Source organism: Pteropus vampyrus, unplaced genomic scaffold, assembly GCF_000151845.1.
Source record: "Pteropus vampyrus isolate Shadow unplaced genomic scaffold, Pvam_2.0 Scaffold6, whole genome shotgun sequence".
Classification (NCBI taxonomy): domain Eukaryota; kingdom Metazoa; phylum Chordata; class Mammalia; order Chiroptera; family Pteropodidae; genus Pteropus; species Pteropus vampyrus.
The window spans coordinates 1,005,656-1,029,697 of NW_011888787.1; the positions used below are offsets into that span (position 1 = coordinate 1,005,656).

Below are 24,042 nucleotides of genomic sequence, written 5' to 3' on the forward strand. Positions count from 1 at the left end.
TATTTTAGAGATGGGGACACCAATGAAAAGAGAGAGAGTAATGCTTCGTCAAGTGGAACTGTCTAGAAGTTGCCCCAGTAGGGAGTGAAATGCCCAGTTACTGGAAGTTCTAGCAAGGCTACCCTTCTACCCTCTCATGATAGATGTAACAGAGATCCCAGCTTTTGAAAGGGTGACTCACTTAGGTGATTTCTGAGGCCTTTTACTTGGTCATTTATTCACACCTACAATAAATATTTATTTTTTATCAGAAACTGTTTAAGGATACCGGGGTATGGCATGAACAAACAAACAAACGAACAAACAGAAAACTCTGCTTAGAAATAATATGAACGTAGAAAATATGTATATAATATGTAATATAGAAAATAGAAAACAATATTAAAATATGTAGCCTGATATTTTAGTTTTTTTACATACCCTTCGTCTAAGTACCCATTAACTCCCATCATCTTTCTCCGTCTTCTCCCCAAACTTAGAGTATCAGGAACTAGAAAATTCTGTTTCAGTTTGTGTGCCACGAAATCTAGAAAAGTGAGCGGGAACTTGGGAGTTTTTGAAGTCGGAACCAATGTTTCGGTAGTTGTGATTCTCGGTGGGAAGCCAATTCTGGGGACCGGTAGTGGAACGCTCTGGGGCTCATTTCCGGCCACCTCAGCGGGAAGCGAAGACGCAAGCAGCTAGACGGTGGGGAACCGAGGTAGGAGTTAACTGTTGTAGCGGCGGAGGAAGTCCGGAGGACGCCGACGGCCGTTCGGGCCAGTGTTTGGTCCCTTTAACCTGTGAAGATGGTGTTGCTCACGATGATCGCCCGAGTGGCGGACGGGCTCCCGCTGGCCGCCTCGATGCAGGAGGACGAACAGGTGAGATCCCCACGACGCCAAGTCCCTGCTGGAATGCTGTGCTCGCAGCACCGGGTTCCTTGGGACTCCGGGAGACCCTTGCGACTTCCCAGGCACTCCCGCCCCTCTCGAAGTGCCCTTTTCTCTTCTACCTGTTAGAAGCAATCTGTCCTGAAGGCAGAGGTAGATTTTGGGTGTTACCTGTTTCTCCTAAAACAAAACAAAACGAAACTCAACTCTCTGGAAACGGGGTAGGTTCAGCTGATTGTGATCGTCCAGCGTTCTGTAACTGTTTAGGAACTTCGTTAAAATTCAGGATTTCTAATTTTCTGCTGCTAATAAGGTTGACTGACAGGTAATGGGTTAAATTAGCTCCTGAGTTCTTCAGCTTTAGCACCTGATCCTTGACCTAGCTCGCTGTCTTTTGAAAGTGGATGAGGTGATATTTGCCACGTATAGGCACCTTTTGAACTTCGGTACAGTACCTTCTTTCAAGCTTATGCCCAATTCCCACCTCCGTCCATAAATTCCTACTGTTGGAATTAGAATCCCGTTACGCTTTCCACCTGTATCGTACCATTGTCTTTTAATAGAGTTTCTTAGCAGGCAAACGACAGATCTTAGTCATCTTTGCGTTTCCCATAGCTTTTACAGTAGCAGCTTTATGCTAGTAGGTGCTCAAAAAATGTATTGAATTTACTAAAAAACAACTCCAGATGTCTTGACAGATATCACGAACCACATCGTGCCTTAGAATCTCAAGGAAAATTTCTGGTGTGAGACAAGTTTTTGGAGCAGGGTGGGGAGGTCCCTGAAGAAGAGAGGCTGACAATGAAATTTTTATAACTTATTTAAAGTAATCAATTTTATTTTGCTTTCTCATACAACCTAAGTAGTTTTAGGGGATAACCCTCAAGACCTAAAAAAAAGATGAGTTGTAGAAAAAACTTTTTCACATGTCTGTTCTTGGACTTTTCATTCATATATTCATTTAAAAAAAAAAACAACTTATTAAACACATAAAATGTGCCAGGCATGGTGCTAATGCATAGGATTAGGAGTCATATTCCCAACTTTCATTTCTGTAAAGTTTGGTGGAAAAACCAGATAACTAACAAACGATTATAATGTAGTATAACTTCTATGGAAGAGGAAGAAGGTTCTGTGGTTGTACATGGAAAAGGTACCAAAATTGATTTGGGAGATCAGGTACGTCTTCCCAGAAGAAATGACATCTAAACTGACAGTAGTATCTAGTAATAAGGAAAGCTTCTCTTTGTCTGTATGCCTTTTTAGGTTTGATGTGGAAATATATTTACTTTTAGAGCATTGATACAGATTATAAAGTTGCAGGTCATACCAAGTGAAATGTTTTCTGTTCAATAAAACAAAGTTTAAACATTGATATAAAATGTGAAAAAAAAAAAAAGCATGCCCCAGATTTTCATTGGTGAAATATTTTTCTCTTTTAAGAGTTTTCTAGGACCACTCTGCAGGAGTGACAGTGTTAATATGAATGCAGGGACATTTGAAGAGGGGAGATGGTATGAGGAAATTTTCCTTGAAGGATGTGTCATTTGACTGAGAAATAATTTTCCCAAGTAGGGAGAAATCGGGTCAGTTTCTCAACTATTGCATTGAATTCCAAAATTGGCAAAGAATACAGTGGATTTGATGTCTACTTAATATTAGTAGGCCCTTAACTCTCTGCCTTGATACTTTATTTAAAAATTAATTGACATATTATTGTTCGTTTCTTAATTTAATTACAAAATAGGTATCAGTCTGCCAAGGTGAGTTGCTTTGTTTAATTGACAAGGAAAGGAATTTGACACAAAAATATTTTTGTGATTGTAATTCCATGGTGATTTCCTTTAGAAATGTTGGCTTTGAATGAAAAAGTCTTAAACTTTTAATATCTGCAAAAATATCAAGTCTAGACTTATTGTTACTATTATAATAGTATACAGAACATTTATGGAGGGTCTACTACACCAAGCACTGTGCTAAGCCTGTTAATTGCATGATTTTATTTACTTTTGTACCAATAGGTACTATCATTATCCTCATTTGTAGATAAGGAAGCTCTGAGGATTAGAATATAGGTCTCTTGGGTAAAGCCACACATCTAATAAGTAGCATAACAGAATTATTTTTTTATCAGAGTTTCTTAACTTCAACACTGTTGGCATTTTCGGATGGATAATCCTTTGCTGTGGGAAATCCTGTGCATTGTAGGATGTCTAGCAGTATCCCTGGTCTCTGCACCTTAGATGCCAGTAGCACTGCCACCACCCTCCCTTCAGGTGTGACAACCAAAAGTATTTCCAGACATTGCCAGATGTCACCTGGCATGTGCAAAATCAGTGCTGATGAGAACCACTGGTTTTTAATTAGTATCTGTCTGACTCCAGATCAGAGCCTCAGTACGTAACTGCTACACTTTACTGCCTTATTTTAAGACTTTTTAACAAGGTGTTTACTTCTTAGGAGTCCAGAAGTAACTTTTTAAGAAATGGATATCTTGACCAAATAATTTTATAGTTAAGTACTTAAATTGTCCAGGTCAAATAATTCAACTTTTTCAATTATTAACACTGATAATAGATACCATATTTTAGGTACTAGTCACAGTACAAGCTGCCTTATTATTGGAGATGAGTGATTGTTCCAATAATACAATAGAGAGTAAAATCAAGAAATAACATAGGCAGAGTGTCTTATGCACTCTCTGCTTAACTAGGAATGTAGAGCTAAGGCAGGTAGAGAGATGGAAGATAAACTTATCTCTTCAAACCTGGATTTCTTCCTTCCTGCTGTTTCTCCTTTTCAGATGTTTGTAATATTTTCATCTACCTTTCTGTTCTATCTCAAAATGAACCATATTCTCTTCTCTTAATTTGATATTATTTCTTGGTACTTTAGTACCATTTCCAACTTTATTTGCATTTAAAAAAAATCTATTGTTGTGGGGTCAGAACTCTTCCAAATGCCACATAATGGCATAGTGAAGCAAACAGATTGGCAAGTACCATTCAAATTTAGAAACGTAGGATATCGTGCACTAGCTCAAAGCATGTGATAGTGTTTACTCTCCTTTACTAGCTGACCAGTCATGGGAAAAATATATATGTATATAAGTAATACTGGTTAATGTGATAATGGTAATATATACCATAATGTTAATTATTTTAAAATATTGCTAGTACCTAAAACTGTGTGTATGTAGATGTATATACACATACATATATACATATATATATGTTGATGTAGAGCTATTACTCAAGTGAATAGCATTATAACAGATCATTGCCATAAGGACAGTATTAAAAAAGATAAGTCTCCAAATCGATGCTTCTAGTGGTCTCTGCCTAACTCCCTTGGTTCACCTCATGCTTGCTCATTTACTTCCTTGTTCATATTTAAATTTCCACTTTACCATTTTATTTTATTTACTTCTTATTGTGGTATAATTGACATATAACATTATATTAGTTGCAGGTATCCAACATAACGGTTTGATATTTGTACGTTCTATGAAATGGTCACCACAGTGTAGTTACCGCCCATCACCACACATAGTTACACTTTTTTCTTTTTTTTTCTTGTAAGGAGGTCATTTAAAATTGACTATCTTAGCAACTTTCAAATATGCAGTACAGTATTATCAACTATAGTCGCCATGCTGCACATCATCCCCATGACTTCTTTATTTTATAACTGGAAGTTTGTACCTTTGGCCTCCTTCACCCATTTCACCCCGCAACACCAGTCCTGTTCTCTGTATCTCTAAGCTTGGTGTTTTGTTTGGTTTCATTTGTTTTGTTTTGTTAGATTTCACATGTAAGTGAGGTCATACGGTATTTGCTTTCTGTGACTCATTTCACTTAGTGTGACGCCCTTTATGTCCATCCAAGATGTTGCAAATGGGAGGATTCCATTTTTTTTAATAGCTGACTGGTATTCCATTGTGTAAATGTTCCACTTCTTCTTTATCCATTCATCCACTGATGGACACTTAAGTTGTTTCCATATCATGGCTATTATAAATAATGCTGCAATGAATATAGGGGCGCATATATCTTTTCAAATTACTGTTTTCATGTTCTTTGGATGAATACCCAGTAGTGGAATTGCTGGATCATATGGTAGTTCAATTTTTTGAGGAACTTCCATATTGTTTTCCATAGTATTTATACCAATTTACATTCCCATCAACAGTACACATCTTTGCCAACACTTATTTCTTGTCATTTTGGTAATAGCCATTCTAACAGGCATGAGGTAGTGTCCCATTGTAGTTTCGATTTGCATTTCCAGTTCCCCATTTTAAATATAGCTTAGAATCCTATACTTGTACTTTGCTTATCTGCCATTTACACAATTTTATGATTGTTCTTTATTTTTAGTCTGAGCTCAGTGGTTCACTATCTAGAATTAAACATTTCACTTTGTACTTTCTCAGAGTTAGACCCCAGAACCAGTTACTGGCAAGCCTCATATAAACACTTTTCTATTTAAAGATGTACAAGGGGAGACTGTTCTATCATTCCAACCAAAAATAAGTAATCCAAAAATAAAATAATTCCTTCCCATCCCATGGCAAAAGTATAGAGATGAATAATTAATGTATATTTGCTTCCCGTTCTTCATGTACTTCTTTTCCCTTTTTGATCTAGTATGTTAGTGAAGTATGATTTTCTATTCTTGACGACGCTGCTATTTCTCCCCATAGACTTTTCCCCTCTTTTTAAAAAACAGAATTGTAAAACCAGTAAAAAATTGTTCAGGGAAATATTACCTATCATTCTAGCATCCGAATATTATTATTTTCAATTTTGTTTGCATGTATCCCTTGCTACCTGAACTTTTGCTATCCAGACTTGGGAACCAAAAAGATTTATCAGTAAAGGTTATTTGACTTTCCAGTCTTCGTTCTTACTATTGTTCATTTTTACGTACTTGCAGTTACAGTGTTCTTAATAACTTTCAGTCATGGGTACACATATTTTGTTTTACTGCAGTGCTCAATACTGTAACACTTCGTGGAAGATTTTGCTTGATAGGCCAGCATGAAAATGAGATTCACCAGTTCCTTGTCCCCAGGGTTTTCCCGAGTGTCGAGCACGTTGTGCAGGTCCGTGCCGGTGACTCTGCACCTGCGGTGGGTTCGGGGGAGGCGCTGGTCCATTCGTGGAGGGGGCACTGGCCTTAAACACAGCTTTGCTTCCAAGCAAGTAACTTGTGCCATTTTCTTCAACAAGGAGTTTGTTCTTCCTTTTTGCTCTAAAAGTAGGCCTTTTTTGTTTGATTGTTTGTTAAAATGAATGCTATTAACCTGTAAGTGAAGGACCTTATTTACATGGTGTCCTCATGATCTGATGCTTCGCACTACTTTATGGTATTTTTGTGTGTGGAAAATTCTTGAATGAAGCTATCTTCTTTCAGTCTGGCCGGGACCTCCAACAGTACCAGAGTCAGGCTAAGCAGCTCTTCCGGAAGTTGAATGAACAGTCCCCTACCAGGTGTACCCTGGAAGCTGGCCCCATGGCTTTTCAGTGAGTATGATCCTGATTTCTTTGTGATCATTTAAGTATGAAATGCAGTAAATGTAACACCTGATGAGAGTGGTGACATTTTTTTAAAAGTAAAGATAATTTTAAAGCTGCGGTCTCTTTACAGAAGCAACTTCCCTGGTTCTAATTCTGCAAAACTGAAATCTTGGTTTGTTTATTCAACTTGCATACAATAATTTAACCTGTTATCCTGTCCCTAATGAATGCTGCATCCATCATGCAATAAAAGATAGCTTTTTGCTTTAGGAACTTCTTGGAGCCAGATACAGGTAGGTTAGTAGCCTTGCTCAAACATTTACTAACAACATGACCTTGAACAGCTCACATATACTTCTCCAAGCTTCAGCTTCCTCTATAAAATAGGGAAAATAATCATATTTTTATGAGGATAGTGAGGGAATCCATGTGTTTCTCTTAACATCTTGCCTGGCACGTAGAGAATAAGAAGTGTCATTATTTAGAAAAAAAAATTATAGAAGATCTTTTAAGAGCATCTCAGTAAGTGGTTATAGATAATGCATACATCTGAGAAAGGGATCAAAGGGACTTTATTAGATTTCAAATCATCCACGTATAATTGGTGTTAAATATTTAATACATGTCAAGTTTGAAGGTGATAAAACAGGAAGGATTAAAAAAGAGAAGAGAGGACAAGAAGATCAGAGGAAAATAAAAAGGGATTAGCCGAATAACCTCGCTATTTTAGGAACTCAGGTATTGAGATAATATAGACCTGGGAGCAACCTGTTGTGTTTCACTTAAAAGGAAAAAAAAACCTCCGCACATCAAAAATAAGCAAACAAGTATACAAACGAAAACAAAAAACCTTGGCCTATTGGTTAAAGTAGAGGATATTAAGTTTTATAAGATGCTAATTTGCGTATTACAGAAAACATTTTTTATAAACCTAATTTTTAACATCAAAAAAATTATAGGCACTTAATTGTATAGTATCTTTATCTCTACCATAGGTTAGGGACAAAGACCTAGGAAAGTTCTCATGGAATTGAAGAGAGATTTTCTTTTGCTTGGTTCCTTTAAGGCCTTTATAATCTTGTCTCATCCTTTATTTCCGTCTAAGAGTTAGTTCTTAAAGATTTATTTCTTGCCAGACCACACATTAAGTCCTGCCTTTAATATCCATAGCTTTTAATGAGCTTATTACCATAGTGACACATATGCAAAACAACTATACTGTAATAAAACCTCAGGGCAAGAAGTGGTGTCATTGAGATATAAATGAAATGCTTTGGGAACAGAGAGAGGAAAGCAATAAATTCCCTATGGAGGGAGTAAGTTTGAGGAAAAGGAATAGTGGGAGGGAGAATAAAGAGAGATTTCACAGAAAAAAATTATAGTAGAATTGAGCATGTGAAGAATTAACAAGGTTTCTCTGGGTACATCAAAGAGTATTAGGCTTAGAAAATACACGTGGGCCAGCCTAGCTTGTTGGAGAACAGCATGTCATTTGGTGTATTAGGATACATGATGGAATGTGGCCCATACTTGTGTTGGAGGGCTGCAAAAGCTATACCGAGGAATGCAAGTTTGTTTTATAAGTGTTAAGAGTTTTTAAGCAGAGTAATATGGTTGCATTTACTTTTTAGGAATAACACTGGTGGTTTAGAAGATAGTCTAGACTGAAGGCAAGGAGACCAGTTAACTCAGGTACCCAAGCAAGAGCTGGGACAACAGCATTATTATTATCAACGTCCTCGTCATCATCATTTTAAAGAGCCTGAGAGATCATACAGTAGATTATAAACACGACTCTGTGGGGTCCTAGGGTGGGTGCCCTGGGAGCCACACAGAAAGGGCAGGAGTAGGAGTATGTGCAGTGCTTTGGGCCCTTAAACTCCCGCTTAAACCAAAGAGCTACCGATTTTATTTGCTATTGATATTGGTTTTCCGAATGTAATTTTTGCAGAAATAGTACCGTGGCTAAAAAGACATTTCCAAGAATAACCTCTTTCCAAGAATATTTCAGACATGCGGTCGTGTAACAGCTTCTAGAATAACAGGGAGTTAGCTCACTCTCACAAGGGGAAGTCAGTTCTGTTACTGGATAGTGTCCAGTTGATACAGAGATTTCCTATCCTAGAAATTAGGGAATATTATTAGTCCCGAGGTCATTATTTTCTGTGCCTAGTAACTATTGTGGTTTTAACTTCCAACTATTAAGTACCCGCAAAAATTCCGTTTCACTGTTTTTCTTATAGCTGGAAAGAGTTTAAGCGTATACTAGTTTACTGTGCATAATCAAAGGGTGGATGGAGTCACAGCTCCAAGTTTTCAAGAAAAAGTCTTAGGTATTAAGATATTTTAGTTGAAGAATTATGTAATGAATAAACAATTGTCATAAACATGTCTGAATACTCCTTTTGGAATATACTCCTAATAATGGGAAGTTACTTGCTTTCTGGTTCCAAGGATTTGTGGTTTGAAACTGACTTACTGCTTTCGTTAGCCTCAAAGGGCGTAGGCTGCAGTGGGTATGGCTCCGAGAGTCTGCTTCAGATTGTCAGATATTGTTATTCTACAACTGTTTCTTTTTTTTTGTCTCTCCAGCTACATTATTGAACAAGGGGTGTGTTATTTGGTTTTGTGTGAAGCCGCCTTCCCTAAGAAGTTGGCTTTCGCCTACCTAGAAGATTTACACTCAGAGTTTGATGAACAGCATGGGAAGAAGGTGCCCACAGTGTCTAGACCCTACTCCTTTATTGAGTTTGGTAAGTTTTTGCCCCTGACTCTCTCTATCCAGGAAGCGAATAATTATGGAGAAGCTATTTGTTACACTGATATAAACCTGACACAATTTTACTGACATTCACGTACTGAAGTTTTGGATTCTGCCTCTTGCATTCCACCTCTTTTTGTCCTTTTGAATGAACGAGGCTTCCTTCTCTGGTCTTTTGATCTTTTCCCCAGAGAACTTGTTGCCATTTGCCCTTTTCTATTATTCGGTTTGATTCTTCATTAGGGTCAAGAACTGTGTCTAAGGATCTGCTTGATTGGCATAGAATAGCAGAGTCCTTCCCCTCCTTCCTTCCCACCCCCACCATAAACCGTACTCACATACCACACACTCACAGTAAGACTCATTATTTGGGAATCAGAATGGTGTTTTGTCTCTTTTAGAAGAATAAGATTATCTAATATATATTTTTTAAGTGCTGGAAGATATATGGTATTGGGGGATAGCATTTACTACATGCAGAAGTAGTGAGCATGGGTGTCCATATTTGTAAAGAATTGTAGGAAGACTCGTCACCGGGCAGACCTGTTGGCAGTAGATCCGAGGAAAAGTCCTCAGTACAGGTAGCAGAGGAAATGAGCACAGGTATGATCAGACTACATCGCTGACATTTTTATTCGAAGAAATTGGCTTTTACTGTCTCTGAATCTCTAAAGTGTTTAAAGTTTGCAAGATAAGTAGGTCATCTTGCTTTTTAGAGATAAACAAAATTTAGCAAAACACTCCAGTATTTCATAACTACGAACTCTCTAAGTGCTAGTTTTTTTAATGTATTTTTTTTTTTAAATCTTACTTTTGTAGACAGTAGAGGTCTAGTAAGAAAAAAATAAGACTACTGTTGTCAAGGTCACACGGCATAGTTGGTACACGCAAATGAGCCTAAAGGGTTTAATACAAAGGTATGAATGGGTCGGAGGTGAACCACAAGGTACTAAGTCTCACCATCCTCGGCCTGAGGGGATGCGAGAAGGGAGCAGCTGGAACGGGAAGGAGGAGTTTAATAGAGGATGCCAGCGTTAGCGGTGCCTTTTGGCAGAAGGGTCCTGCCAGCCCAAGGTAATTTCTCAAGGAGAAGTTAGGGGAATAAATAGCCCACTGTCACTGTTTGCTCTTTTTCCCTACACTTGGGGCTCCCCATTGGCTGAACCTAATGGGAAGCTGAGGGGCAGGAAGCGCATTGATGTGGTCCATGCAGGTCAGCTTCCCAAGGCCAGAGCTGGTGCAGCAGGGTGGAGAGGAGATCTAAAGTGGCAAATGGAAGGCATCCAGCACACGTAACTTAAGATTATTCCAAATGTTGAGAATATAATCTTTAACAGTAAGTCATTCTTCTCACAGTTCTAAGAAATAGGGACATGGATTAACCATGACTAAGACTGCAGTTTTATAGTGGTATTTTGGGAGACTCCCTGTCACATGTTTGTTTTACCTGAAGTTTATGAACAGAGTGAAATTGGGAGTATATGTTAAAAAAAATACTTTAGGATAATTTCTTTCAACTTTTTAATGATAGAATAACACTTTTGCCATATTAGGCTGTAAAAGTGCTAGATTGGTGCCAGCTAGATTGGTCCTTTTCAGGAGATAAATAGTGAAACCCTAAAGGTCCATGGGATGCAGTTCGAGAATTTCTGCTTTCAGAACAGGCTTACTGCAGTGGGTCTTAATTTCTCTAAGGGTCCCAATAGCAGTTACTTCTAATTCAAAGGTGTGCAAAGGACGTTTCTCTTGAATGGTCATCTTGTTATATCTTTACACAAAGAAACCACATTTAGATTCTCATTCAAGAGGTGGTTAACCATGGAGGATTGCAATCCAGGACTAAACTCCGAACTTCTGTTCCCTGCCTCAGTTCTTTGATGGATTTGATGGTGACTTTTCTTCCTCCTTCTAGATACCTACATTCAGAAAACCAAGAAGCTCTACATTGACAGTCGTGCCCGGAGGAACCTAGGCTCCATCAACACTGAGCTGCAGGACGTGCAGAGGATCATGGTGGCCAACATCGAAGAAGTGCTCCAGCGAGGGGAAGCGCTCTCAGGTGCCTAAAAGCAGTGTGAGCCTTATGAAGGGTGGTTCCCGTGCCAAAGGCAAAGGGGGCTTGCTGGGGTACGGGGTGCCTTGATGCTGTCAGGCTCTGTCAAACACTCTCAGACTTCATCTCAGACGAGATGACATTACAAAGCTTCTAACATGACTCGGTTTTTCATAGCATGATTAGTTTTCGTTGAGTTGGCACAGTGTAAGGGTCTCATCCCGTATCAGAAGCAATTACTGTTTCCAAAAGATGGACAAAATTAAGGAAATATTTACAGAAATCGTCGATTGCAGTGTTTCCTGAGCAGCCACCTTGGGAGACCTGACTGCTGCCAGATCAAATGTTATAAAATGCCATTTTCATCAAGGCATTCCTCTGCTGGAAAGCTCTGAAAACCTGTGACTGCAGGAAAAGATCTAGTCTGGTCTCAACGTGCTTTTCATTCGTTCGGTCGTTATTGTCGAGTGCAAGGCATTGTGTTCTTTTTAATGGCAGATAAAGAGATGACAAACGCCCTCATTCTCCCTAGTTCACAAACATTCTGGCTCCCAGGTCGGCTTCCTCACCATCTTGGACCTGTTCTTTAAAATCTAGATGAGAACTGCCTCTTCCAAGAAGCCTTTCCTGATTCTTACGGCCCACATCGCACGGATCTCTTTTATCCTTCAAACTCTTAAAGCACTTAGTGCCAATGTTTTTTAGCACATAACGGTATGTGTGTGTGTGTGCGTGTGTGTGTGGTACATAATGGTGTGAGTTGTGCGTGCGCACGTGTATGCATGTGTGTACTTATTTACCTAATTTATGTGAAAAAAATAGATACTGACCTAATACTGAAATGTTACTGAGTGTTTCATGTGGACATGTACTCTTTAAGGGTAGTGCTTATGTGTTTCATATCTATTTCGTATACTTTTTATTTCTCTCACAGTACTGATTACAGGTAGATGCCTTAATGACTATTTCTTGAATTGAACCTCACTACATATTCACGAATAAATGGATTTTTTCTTTATTATATACTGCGAATTTTAACCTTTTTGTCGACAGCCGTCATCCAGCATATAGCTTCATACTCTCTAAATATCAAATTTTGGGTGAGAGAGTCTGTATAAATTTTCATCACAACAGACTTACAGTTTCTACCTGGGATAAAGTAAACCAGTACAGGATTTTTTTTTTTTTTAATTCAAAATTTATATATTGGTCAGTTTATCAAAAATGTGAAGGATTCTCACCTAGTGCTTTGCTGGTTGCTGCAAAGCTGATATACTGAGTGAACAAGAAGTGCTTTTCTACCCTTTAGTAACTTCATCTGATTGGGAAGATAAGAAACATAGTCACAGAGTAATTGATAGATGGTATAAGGGAACAAACATCAATTGGACCCTTTCTTTGTGCTAAGCAAGCAATATGGTAGGGAGACTTTACATATATATCTTACTTATTCTTTAAAATAATCTCATGTGAAGTGGGCAGTATCAAACCAGCTTTATAGATAAAGAGGCAGAGACTCAGAAAAGTGAAGTAGCTTGCTAAAAGTCACGCTGCCAGTGCCTGGCAGAATTTGTTGGCGTACGAGACCTTGTCTGTCTTCAGTGTATGATAGTTTTAAATAGATCTATAGAGAGTGAGAGCTATCAACATGCAGAAGGAAGTAGATAAATGTGAAGTGAACAGGAAAGAGTTCTTGAAATTTGATACATCAGGAAGGAGTGAAGAGTGGTATTTTAAGAGAAGATATATCTGATCAGAGCATATGTGAAGGACAGTGAAAAGATTAGCCTGCCTCGAAAAACGTTTTCTTCCTCTTTAAGCTTCTTCGTAATAAGAATCCATGTTTCATCGCTTCTTCTCCTTCAGATTTTTAAAGTTTTATAGCTAGTCTACTTTGCATTTAAGACCCAAGAATAATCCCTAAGGTTCTTTCAGCAACATCAAATTATGCCCTTATTTTCCTGCCAACATATACCTGTTTTTTTAAGCCACGGTTTTGTCTTTTCATTCAAAGATGTCACCTTACCAGACTGTAAATTCCACAAATATAGGGGTCATGTATACATTTTGACCATCGTTGTATCCTCTAGCACTTTACATGTTGCCTATAACATAAATATATGCCGAATGACTTCTCCAAGCAGTGGCTTTGTCTTTACGGTATCACGTGTTTCTAAGTGTTCCTATGTAAAGGAATTCTCTTAACTATTACTTATTTCATGTGACCTAATACTTGTTCCTCTGACCAGTTTTTCTCAGTGGATTTAGATTCATTTAGCAAATATTTATTTATCGAGCACTGACTGTATGTCAGACCTTGTTCTGGGCAGCGGGGCTGCACGGTCAACAGCAGTTACAAACCTCTGTCCGGCGGACTGTACGCTCCAGGGAACTGGCTCCAGGTGTCCCGCAAGCGTCGCCATGGTTCTTCCTCACCCCCTCACTGTTTCTTTACGTGACGAGGTGTTTTTCTTACTCACAAGCCAAGTCGCCCACTGAGAAGTGGCGTCATGCCTATGTTATTAAGTAATGCCATATTTCTTAATCAAAACCAGTCTCTGTTAGGCAACTCCAGATATTCCAGAGCATTCCCTAAGGAAAACAAACTAGTTTTTCAAAAATTTAAAGGACTAAACAGTGTGATTAGAATTCATTTATGTCAAACCGAGAGCTTGTTTTCATTATTAAAATGGACCATATATTTTAGTCCAGTCTATCTTGTGTCCATCTGGCTGTTCCTGTAAGGGCTCAGTTAACAATTATAAGAAGATTACAACATTACAAACGTCCTTGCGGGAAAAAACTAAGATTCTAAAAAGCTTATTTGGTAGATATTGGTGGTTTTCTAGTATCTGTTATTATATTTTAGTTACAGCTTTTTCATGTCTGTTGAAATATAATTTCTGATAGCTTTAGCTTCCTAATAGTCTGTCCTATGTGGAGAATTTTAGAAAATTGGCAGCAGTCACCATTGAGATACAGCTTATCACCCAGTGTCTGGTTCACTGAATTTTCTGATTACCTGAGTCTTATTTTACATGGATTATTATGTTTCAGAATCTGAGAGAATATAATTTAGACCCTTGAAAGATTGTGAAGATGATTAATGTCGGCTTACATCAGATGTTCACCGTGTGCCAGTGCTGTGCTCACGCTCCAGGCGTTCTCGTGTGTGCTTGCTCCCTGACATAGTTACTGTTGTTATCTCCATCTCATAGATGAGGAAACTGGGTCTTTAGAGGGACCGAGTTGACCAACGTCTCGTGGCTGGTGCAGCTGAGATTTGAACCAGAGAGCCCGAGGCCAGAACCTGTGCTCTCAACCACCTCGTTGTACAGCCTCAAAGATTTGAACCTAGTTTGGTCTGATCATTTTTAATGCACTGTAGATTTTACAGAGCTTCGGGCTCGTGAGTTAATCAGTACATAACAACCTTTTACCCTTAAAAGCGATATAATTTAAGCTTCATGGTTGTTTCGCATAGTGCCACTCATTTTGGTTACTTTTATGGCTTAATACATTTGGTAAATTCCCAGGGACTAATTAACGTTTTCCTTTTTTCTCCTCTGACAGCATTGGATTCAAAGGCTAACAATTTGTCCAGTCTGTCCAAGAAATACCGCCAGGATGCGAAGTACTTGAACATGCGTTCCACTTATGCCAAACTCGCAGCAGTGGCCGTGTTTTTCATCATGTTGATAGTGTATGTGCGATTCTGGTGGCTGTGAAGTCGCGAATCCAGTCACTGGCAAGGGAGAACGTAGAACCTGACAGGTGTATGTTTTCGGGAAACCGAGCTCACAGAGATATGTATTAGAATCCAACTGGAACTTCCGCCTCTAAAGACCTTGCGAGAAAAGACACATCCTGAAAATGAAAGGTCACACCTCCTTAATGCAGCTTAACCCCGTGTAGAAAGTCTCTTTTGGGGGCAGACGCTTTCTCTGGGTGCTAAGCCGTATGTACGTTAGGGAACAGTAGGTCGTTGCATTTTGTTTTTTCCTCTCCTAGTGTTTTACATTTTTTTAAAGCTGCACTTACTGGGGCATCTTCATCCTCTAACAGAGCCATCAGTGAGATTGGGGTTAACCAACCTGTGCTAGCAGCAGTCTGAAATTCCTTCAGAGAAGGAAGCCCTTTGGGAAGTTTTTGACGATCTAATCAACATTCCTTTTGTCAGCGACATTTGTGATTTTCCGTAATCTGAGTTTTCGATGGCCTTTTCAACAAGACTCCAGCATGTGAAGGTTCATTGCTGTGTGTGCTGCAAAGATCTTGTCTCTTGGCCCCGATAGGAAGTTAACCTTTGTTCCCCTTTTGTATTTTGCTTATTGCACAATTGCTTTAGGGTTAAATTAATTCTATTAAGATGCCTTGAAATTATATTATAGCACTCCTTGATTAAGAAGCTAAAATGTTTTCTGTCATTTATTCCTTAAAAGACTTAAGTTAGTTTGGGACAGTCTTTATTTTCAGCATCTGATGTGTGTTAATTAAAGAGGGAGGATAGTACACAGGTAGCCAGAGGCCCCTGACTCAGTGAGAAGAGACCGTGACTGCGGCTTTGTCCCTCCCCTTCCTCACTGTCCCCGCTCGTTTCCCCCACTCTCTTTTCCTCCTGCCTCAATTTGCTAACAATTTAAAAACTCTTGTGCCCAATAGTTTCATGTCCCTTAAGTGTCCTCTCAGGACAGTCTCAGATTTCAAAATGGAGAACGTTCAGCTGTGTAGTTCATTACATTTAAGTTTTTGCAGAGTGACAAAAACTACTAAATACGTTTACCCGGAACGTCTCTCAGAGCACCCCACACCTGCTTCAGTTTGTAGAAGTTCTCTGAGAATGTTCTAGAGATAGAGAACTCATTTACAGTGGCTTCTGTTCACAAATAAAAGGACCTGCGATTGTCCCCTTTTTGCTCAGGGATAATGGGGATTTCCTTGTACCTTCTGAGACAGAATTTTTAAAATGCGAGGATAGGCCTTTTAGATATGTCACAAGGGTCTGCGCTATGACCTATAACTCCTACATATACTGAAAATATTTCTTTAAATTGTACAGGAAAATGAGCCAACTTCTTACTTCTTAACATCTTGAAAAAACTCCAACCAGTGAGCAATTTTATAATGCTGTGGGGTCATCAAATTTACTGTCCTGATTCCTGATAGAGGAAAAAAAAATTCTATTTCCTTCTAACAAGGCAAGGAGAAACACTTTTATTCCTGATAATTTACAGAACTAGAATAAAATTTTTGTCTTTCCATTTTGGACCTAAATGTGCCAGTTGGCATTTTGTGCATGGAATATGAAATTACTTTTTATAGAGAATAAGTGCTTTTCAGTCCCAAAGGCTTGTCCCTGAGTAATGATGGTGGTAACGCGAGCCTTCGAAAGGGGGAAAACCTGAGCAGTGGCGCCCTAGCGTCCGGTGCTCCTGGCACAGGGAGCGTGGCAGCTCGTTGTCGAGAGTTGCATGCTGTAACCAAGTGGCCAGCAATGAAATAAATACTTCTAGAATGTTTCCTTCAGTGTGAAGTTTTGTTACCTAGTTTATTTATGCACACATGTCCTTCCAGATGTATTTCTACCTAACCTCAGTGGGTTAATTAAAAAAGGAGAAAGCGGGGTATGGAATGACAAAGGAATAGGAAAACGGTTTAAGATTACGATGGTAGCAAAATGAGAGAAAAAACAGTCATAATATGGCTGCTACTTCTGTTCTTTACTGGAGATGGTGGGAAACGAAGATGAAATGTATCGGCAGCCAAACAGGCCTCTGAAATATAATGCGATAAGTACTGTCCAGGGTTTTGGGGGACACACTGAGAAAGGACACCTAATTTGGGAGGGAATGTGATAAGAAGAGGCAAATGGGGTGTTCTAGACGGAGTCAGTGGCTTGTACAAAGTCACGAGTTAAAAGAATAAGGCATGTTTGGGGGATCGTAATTAGCTTGGCTCAACATAACCCGAGGGTAAGTGTAGGCATTTGAGACTGGAGGAAGAGCCAGGCGAGGCGACTGTCATAAAGTCTTGTCTATCGTGCTGAGGAGCTTAGACCACACTAATGTCAGTGGGAAGAGATGACGTCAGATTTATAGTTTTCAAATGGCCGTTGTGACCGTAGCGTAAAGGATGTATTACAGGGGGATAAGCTTGGAAGTAGGAAGGTGGAACTGAAAAGTCATCGAAGGTAGAACGAGACATAGGAGACAGGGTTCAAGTGATTTTCAAGAAAGGAGTTATTCCAGATACCAAATAACTAATATTTACATGATGCTCTGTTAGCTTATTTAATTCTCATGTTGACGTTTTGAAGTAAGAACTGTTCACGTGATATGGATGAAGAAACTTTACAAAGGCTACTGCTCTGGCACAGAAGACTTCAGTGATTTGTCCAGGGTTGCAGAGCTGGGAAGCGATGGAGCTGAGGTTTGAACCTAGGCAGGTTCAAATCAGTCTGCTCTTCTCCACGCTGCTATGTGCCACCAAGAGGTCAGATAAATGAGTACCCAAAAAGGTACTTTGAATTTAGCAAATAGGAACTTAATCATACAGGCAGAGGTAATTCCAGAGACGTGGGGATAGACGTCGGATCACAGTGGGTTAAGATCGTGTGAATTACCAGGAAGTGAAAATGTAGAGCTACTCTTACAAGTAGTTTTTCTAGTTGTAACACGGTTTCCTAATGTGCTTGAATAAATTTCATGGATGTTAAAATGTAGCAAAATTTAGCAAATTATATATACATCTGTTCATTTAAATGTCTAACAGTGGTTCTTAAGCTTTTTGGAAAACCTTTGAAAATCTGATAAAGGGTCTGTGTCTTTACCCAGAAAAACATTCAAGCGTACACGCGTATCAAGTGTCACACTCTCTGCCAGGGAATCCAAGAACTCCACGTAGCCTGCTCATGACCTCGTGGCCCATGGTCCCCCGCTTAAGATCCCCAGATATGTAGGAGGTAGAACTCAAAGGTAAGTACCCAGAAGCCTTGAAAACTGTCCAGCTCTGGTGAATTGGAAGAATTCTACAGTTTGAACTAACTGTGGATGAGATGCGTTCTTGAAAGATTGTGTACAAAAAAAAAAAAAAAAAAAATTCTACCATATTTTTCTATAGTATATTTAGAAGTCTGGTTGTACAGAAAAAAATTTTGGTCTCAGTTCCTCAAAATCACATTTAAGGATCTTAAAATTTATATTTTCTGCTTTTATTAGGAAGTCTTGCAAAAGCAAGTTCAGACAAATGGATAATTATTTCTGTACACACATTATTAGTGATGTACACAAAAGAAGACATCTCGGAATTTAAATGCCATCTTAGTTTCCACGACTAAGGACTTGAATGTCGGTGGCCACACAATTACGGCTCTTTGGTTAGAATATTCAGCAGAGCTGGCAACCCCACCTGGCTTCGCAGAAGCTCAGCGAGAAAGGAAAGAGCCGCGGCTGCACAGGTGTCACTGCTGTGATTGCACGTTCACTGCTCGAACCAAATAGCTTGCACAGGTCCCCAAAGGAGAATGTATAGCATGTGTGACAGTTCGAGATAGAAAGGGCAAATCGAGTCTCACATCCTATTCCATTCATTACAGAGAAGCTCGACCCAGCAGTATAAAAACAATCTCAAGCAATTCAATAACTTGGTTCTAATAAAGTTTATTTCAAGTGCTATAACTGAATCCATATTTTTGATTAGAAAAAAAAAATTGTTTTCCTCCCATAACCTTTATTTGAGCACTGTGTATTAGGCATTTTACATGTATTATTACAATCGTAACCCTTTTCCCAGCTTGCCCCAGGCCACCTAGCGAGTCGGAGTACTCAGTTTCAAATCCAGGACTGCTAGACACCCACCTGGCCGGCACATTGTACTGTTCACTACTCCAGAATAATCCTGTAGACGTGTTTGTCTTAAGCACTGCCATGTCACTTTGTGCTGTCAAGTGACTAGTTTGCTTCCTTTTGGGAAAGTCATATATTATTTTAACTTTTCTGTCATTTCTCCCTGTATTCCTTTTTAATGTTTTTTTGTTTGTTTGTTGTTGGTTGTTTTTTTTTGCCTCGAGTTCTTGTTTGTCTTTTATCATTCTTGGTTTGACTTTTTCATTTGATCTTAATTCAACATTTTTCTACATCTTTTTCAACAAGGTTTAGCAAAGCGATTTTTGAAAATAAATCTCCCCTTCCTAATCCTTTTGCCCATTCTCTTTCTTCCTGCCACTGTTTTCTCTCGCTGGTCTTATCCCTTTTCATTTTACTTCATTTCCCTAGACGCTGTCTCTACTGAGGAGTTAATGTAATGCTTCAGGTTTGCTTCTGTAAGCAAGAGCTTCAAATCAACTGTTACATTTACTCTTTGTTTTTTAATCTTAATTTATCTTTTATTGATAAAAGATAGCATAGTGTGATCTCTTCCTAAAAATACAGTTATGCCCCTGCTTTAAGGAATCCCTTTATAAAAAAAATCAAACATTGCAAGAATTCTTCAAAAACAAGCTCCTCTGGTTTGTCTTCTATATTTGGGCTTCCACTATCACTTGTATTATTGATAACTCCAGAGTATACCTATCTTCAAACTTGAGGTCCAGGCCTAAATATTTTTGCTGCTTGTTGGCTGTGTTTGAATATTCCATAAATACTTAAGTGCATCTAAAACCTCTCCATCCCATTACTCTCAAAGGTAAGACCTAAGCTGTGCTTCCCACTGTATTGCAATTTGGGGGCATCACCTGCCATCCCCTTTACCTGAGCTACAAGTTGTGAACTGCATTTGACTTCCATGTTTTCTCCTTCCACTTCTCAGCTGTTAACCAGAATCTGTTTTCGCTAGATGCCAAAAGTTTCTCATCCATCACTCCCTTTCCCTTTGCCCTTGGACTCGCACTCGCATTAACGAGGCGTAATGGCCGACGTAGCCCCCGCACTGCTTACCTTACCCAGGTTCCTCTTTCAACCCGATACTGTCATGTTAACACCAGAAGTCTTCTTAAAGAGCTAATCGCACTCCGTCTTTTTATGATAAAGGATCACGTCCCCAGTCTGCCTCCCACAGTCTGACCCTTTGTACCATTCCAGACTCATCTGCCACCACCTCGTGTTCCAGCCACACAAAATCATCCAGCCTCTGACCAGTCGAGCACTTAACCTTGAGCCTTGGCTCATTGGTGCCTTCTCTCCAGGACATGTTCTTGTGCGCCTTACCCCTATCCTTTTCACTTTCAACCTCCTGAAGTTCTCACCTTTCAAAGACAGCTCTGTCTCTGTAAAACTGCCCTAACATCCTCACCCTCCTTCCCTCCAGCCTGGGAGAAATTATGATTTTTTCCTCACTTGACAACTTGTTCTTATCAGCATAGAACTGACTGATTTCAAATAGCCATCGGTGTGTCCTTATTTGACTCTTCGGCTATATACCGTGTAAGGTCCCCAAGGTAAAGACCAATTCTATTGTGTTTATGTGTCTGAATCCTTGGCACTCAGTTTGATGACTGGCATGTTGGAGGTACTCAGCAAATATTTGCAGAATGAGTGCGTCGACTTACAAAAATGTGCGTACACGTTTTCTGGAACTGGACTGTTCTGTAAGTCAGGGATATACACATACTTTGAATGAAAGGAGAAAAAGTGGAGTAAAATGGTATAGGCCCAACGGGAACGGGAAAGGAAAGAGGTACGTTAAAAACTCGAAGCCAAAGAGGACCAACAGGAAGATGCTGTCCTAGCTCTCCATAGTGACCACAGCAGGTAAGAGGAAGAAAGATGATACAGCAAATGAAATAAATAGATTCTTTAGGGCAGAAACAGCTGAAAAGTAGGGTGAAGAAGGAGGCAGTTCAGGCATGGAGACAGATTAGACTTGAAGACAAACAACGTCAAACAGACTGGCAGACGTTGATCTGGAAAGGTTTCCTGTTGACCAGAGCCGTCATATCTGTGGTCGCTTTTATGTTGTGTGGATTAGAGTAACTTAGCTTTTCATGTCACTCCTTACCAATCTGACATCTGAAAAAGTGATTCTGGTTCAATGATAAATGCCTTGACCAATGTGCCATATAAAGTAAGACGTATTTTAACCATGCTAAAGTTAAACTGGTGTAAGCCTTAGTTTTGACCAAATGATGGCAGTTTGCTCCGGCCAGACTTCTCCTAACGGGTCCCTTGTGAGGAGTGCAGGTGGACAACGAGGTTCGTTGGGCTGGATGCGCAGGGGGTGGGGGTGAGACCTACGGAAGTAAAGACAAGAGCATAGCAATTCGTATGCCTTTTGTTTGTCCACTTGGATTGGGATGTTTATTCGCACACTTAGAACTTTAAAATAAAATACCTTGACTCTCAAATTGTTTTCTCTTGACTTTTTTTCATCTTTACGCTCTACTTTCATCTCTCAAACACAGTTTTCCCCGGTAGCAGAGTTGGGACTTAATATTACAAAACTATTTGCCAAAGATTTTTGGAAAAGCCACTAAAGAACTAAGTAAACGTCTGAGAAGTTCTGCTGTGGTCCATCCATTTGCTCATGGGATTTATTTAGATATATTTGTTCTTGTTGTTTTTGCTAGCAGTATAGATAGCCTCGCCCGAATCATATGCAAAGCAGCGTGTTTGTTTTCATCAATTAGGTGAACACGATAATGTAAAATGGCCATTGCTGAAGAAGGATGGAGATGTACAAGAAGCTGCAACAGAGACAAATCACTGGCATCACGTGCAGCAGTGGTTTGTGGAGGTAAAGGGAGAAAACACTAAACGGGGGAGTCAGGAGACTTGGCTTCTCGACCCAGCTTGCCCCTCTGCAGCTGCGGGACCTGAGGTAAGTTATTTACTCACCACGCCTCAGTTGTCCACGGGGATGGTACCTGTTACGGCTATTTCAGTGGATCGTTGGAGAATGAAAGGAGGTAACAAATGCAATAATGATTGTGAGCGTTTTATGAACTGTGACGTGAACCTCCACACGGTATCGATGTTATTACCGTTCTGACTGTCCAAGGAAAACACTTGTGACCAGTGCAAGCCTGCCCGTCCTGGAAACTAACAGCCCAGTTCTGTAATTATTTTACTCCGGGCAGGGCCATGCCCTGGTCTGGCCATGCAGTGGTGTTTAGGATCCTTTAGCGTGGCCCATTCCTCAGGCCATGACTTAGTGTTCCCAGCAGAGGGCAGCAAAACTCCAGTCCAAAGGCTCTTGGCTACTTTCTCTAAGGGCTTTTTTTTTTTTTTTTTTAACAGTAGCATTTCCATGAAAGAAAAGCAAGGATACTGGAAAGAGAACAGCCTTTAAAAAATGATGGTCTCTAAGTGACAGACAAGGCAAATCCCATTATCATAAACACCATAACAAACATTCACTAATTTCAAATAATATTTTGACTTTTCCATCTCCTCTCAAGAAAATAATTTGGGCTGTTCCTTTAATCTCATGTTTATGATTTGACCGGAAACCCCTAGCCATGTTCTTCCATTGAACCCCAGATTTTTAGATCTCACATAACACCAGCTTTTAAATAACTGTTTTAGTTAATGGAAAGTAAGTCGTACGGGCCTGATTCTCTCCATTTCAGACGCCTAGCTAAGTCCAAAGAATGATTCCTCAAAGTATCTAAAAATATGTCATAAAGAATCTGTGTCATTTAGAGCAAACACTGTCTCTGTGTAATCTTTCTTATTCTTTCATTATTCAAATTAGTTTGAAAATATTCTTGCGCTCCTATACCTTGTGAGAACATCAGCGGCGAACATTTGAGCTGTTTCTAACAGCGTATGAACGAGGTGCCCGCATACGTGCTTTCCTGAGGTTGACAGCCATTGTCCTTGCTTACAGATCAAGTTTCTCACCTGTACCCAGAACAGCCGCTCTTGGCTTGAAGAGAAAAATGCAGGGAGATGCCCCGTGTTTCAGGAGAGTCTCGAGGGGCCGGTGTTTTCTCTCTCCTGATAAATGATAAAAGAGCCAGTCCTGAATCTGATGCTTTTCTGTCTGTTTTACTACAGAGAGTGGGTAGAAAGACATTCGGTTATAGTTTTTCAATTCCTTCCGCTTTTGTCAGTTCGTTTCTGGCTCTGCTCTTGAAAAAATTAAAAACACTCCTTTTCCCACTCCACCCTGTCGACCGCCACCCCCAAGTCCGGGTCCTCTTTCCATTCCAGCTAAACCTCTTCCTGTTCTTAAGAATTGCATCACATTCTTGGCGTCATGTTGACCGACACCCCCACACTGGCACCAGAGAGCGTACAGGCCTCTTTATTGGTCGAAAGTTTTTGTCTGGTGAGCATGGAATAAGTCACTCACTTCCTGACTTCCAGCCCTGGCTGAATTTGCCTCTGGAAAAAAATATATATATTCCTTGGATTTCTGTTTGTTTATTTATAAATCCCCTTCACTTCAGCCCAGTGCTGCAATGGGTGAAGATTTTACCCAGTAGGAACGGGGAGGGAGGGCATTTGAGAGAGGGGGACTAGTATGTACACCCTGCCGAATGAGCTGTCTGCCTTTGCTCTTTCCAATTCTTCATTTCTTCTCTTTCCGACCCAGTCTAATATGGCATTGGCGCCCACTGTGTCTAAGGGGCTTTCTCTAAGGACGGTAATGCCCCCCATATTTCTAAACGTCAGTCTTTGTCTTTCTTGACTCTGAGCAGCATCGGATGCTATTGACCTTTTTGAAAGACCCGCTGTGGTCCTTTGGTGTTCACACTCTATGATTTTTTCCTGCCTTATTCACGGGTCTTCGGCACACTTCGCTCACCCTCCACATTCGATCAACGACGAAATTCAGTAAAATTCACTTCTTCGAAGCTACCCACTTATCCTCATCCCCACCTGGCCTAGTGAT

The 24,042-nt window shown here is 39.8% G+C and overlaps 1 protein-coding gene and 1 long non-coding RNA gene across 2 annotated transcripts in view; both read left to right on the forward strand.

The window, feature by feature from the left end:
* The first annotated feature begins 633 nt into the window (after window positions 1–633).
* LOC105296337 (vesicle-trafficking protein SEC22b) lies at window positions 634–17,929 on the forward strand. Its single transcript, XM_011366375.2, has 5 exons — window positions 634–863; window positions 6,291–6,400; window positions 8,987–9,147; window positions 11,068–11,214; window positions 14,782–17,929. The coding sequence occupies exons 1-5, from the start codon at window positions 789–791 to the stop codon at window positions 14,934–14,936; spliced, it is 648 nt and encodes a 215-aa protein (XP_011364677.1). The 5' UTR covers window positions 634–788; the 3' UTR covers window positions 14,937–17,929.
* A 264-nt stretch (window positions 17,930–18,193) lies between these two features.
* Window positions 18,194–24,042, forward strand: part of LOC111744621 — a 19,192-nt gene continuing 13,343 nt past the window's right edge. The window contains exons 1-2 of the long non-coding RNA XR_002782238.1: window positions 18,194–20,954; window positions 21,830–22,020. This is a non-coding gene — a long non-coding RNA (uncharacterized LOC111744621). The remainder of the gene's footprint in view (window positions 20,955–21,829; window positions 22,021–24,042) is intronic.

What these genes read in the sequence shown, in the direction of transcription:
- LOC105296337 (XM_011366375.2), top strand. Translation starts at nt 789, where the DNA reads ATGGTGTTGCTCACGATGATCGCCCGAGTGGCGGACGGGCTCCCGCTG. An exon ending in CTACTCCTTTATTGAGTTTG is followed by an intron (nt 9,148 to 11,067) that starts GTAAGTTTTTGC and finishes TCCTCCTTCTAG; the next exon opens with ATACCTACATTCAGAAAACC. An exon ending in GCGAGGGGAAGCGCTCTCAG is followed by an intron (nt 11,215 to 14,781) that starts GTGCCTAAAAGC and finishes CTCCTCTGACAG; the next exon opens with CATTGGATTCAAAGGCTAAC.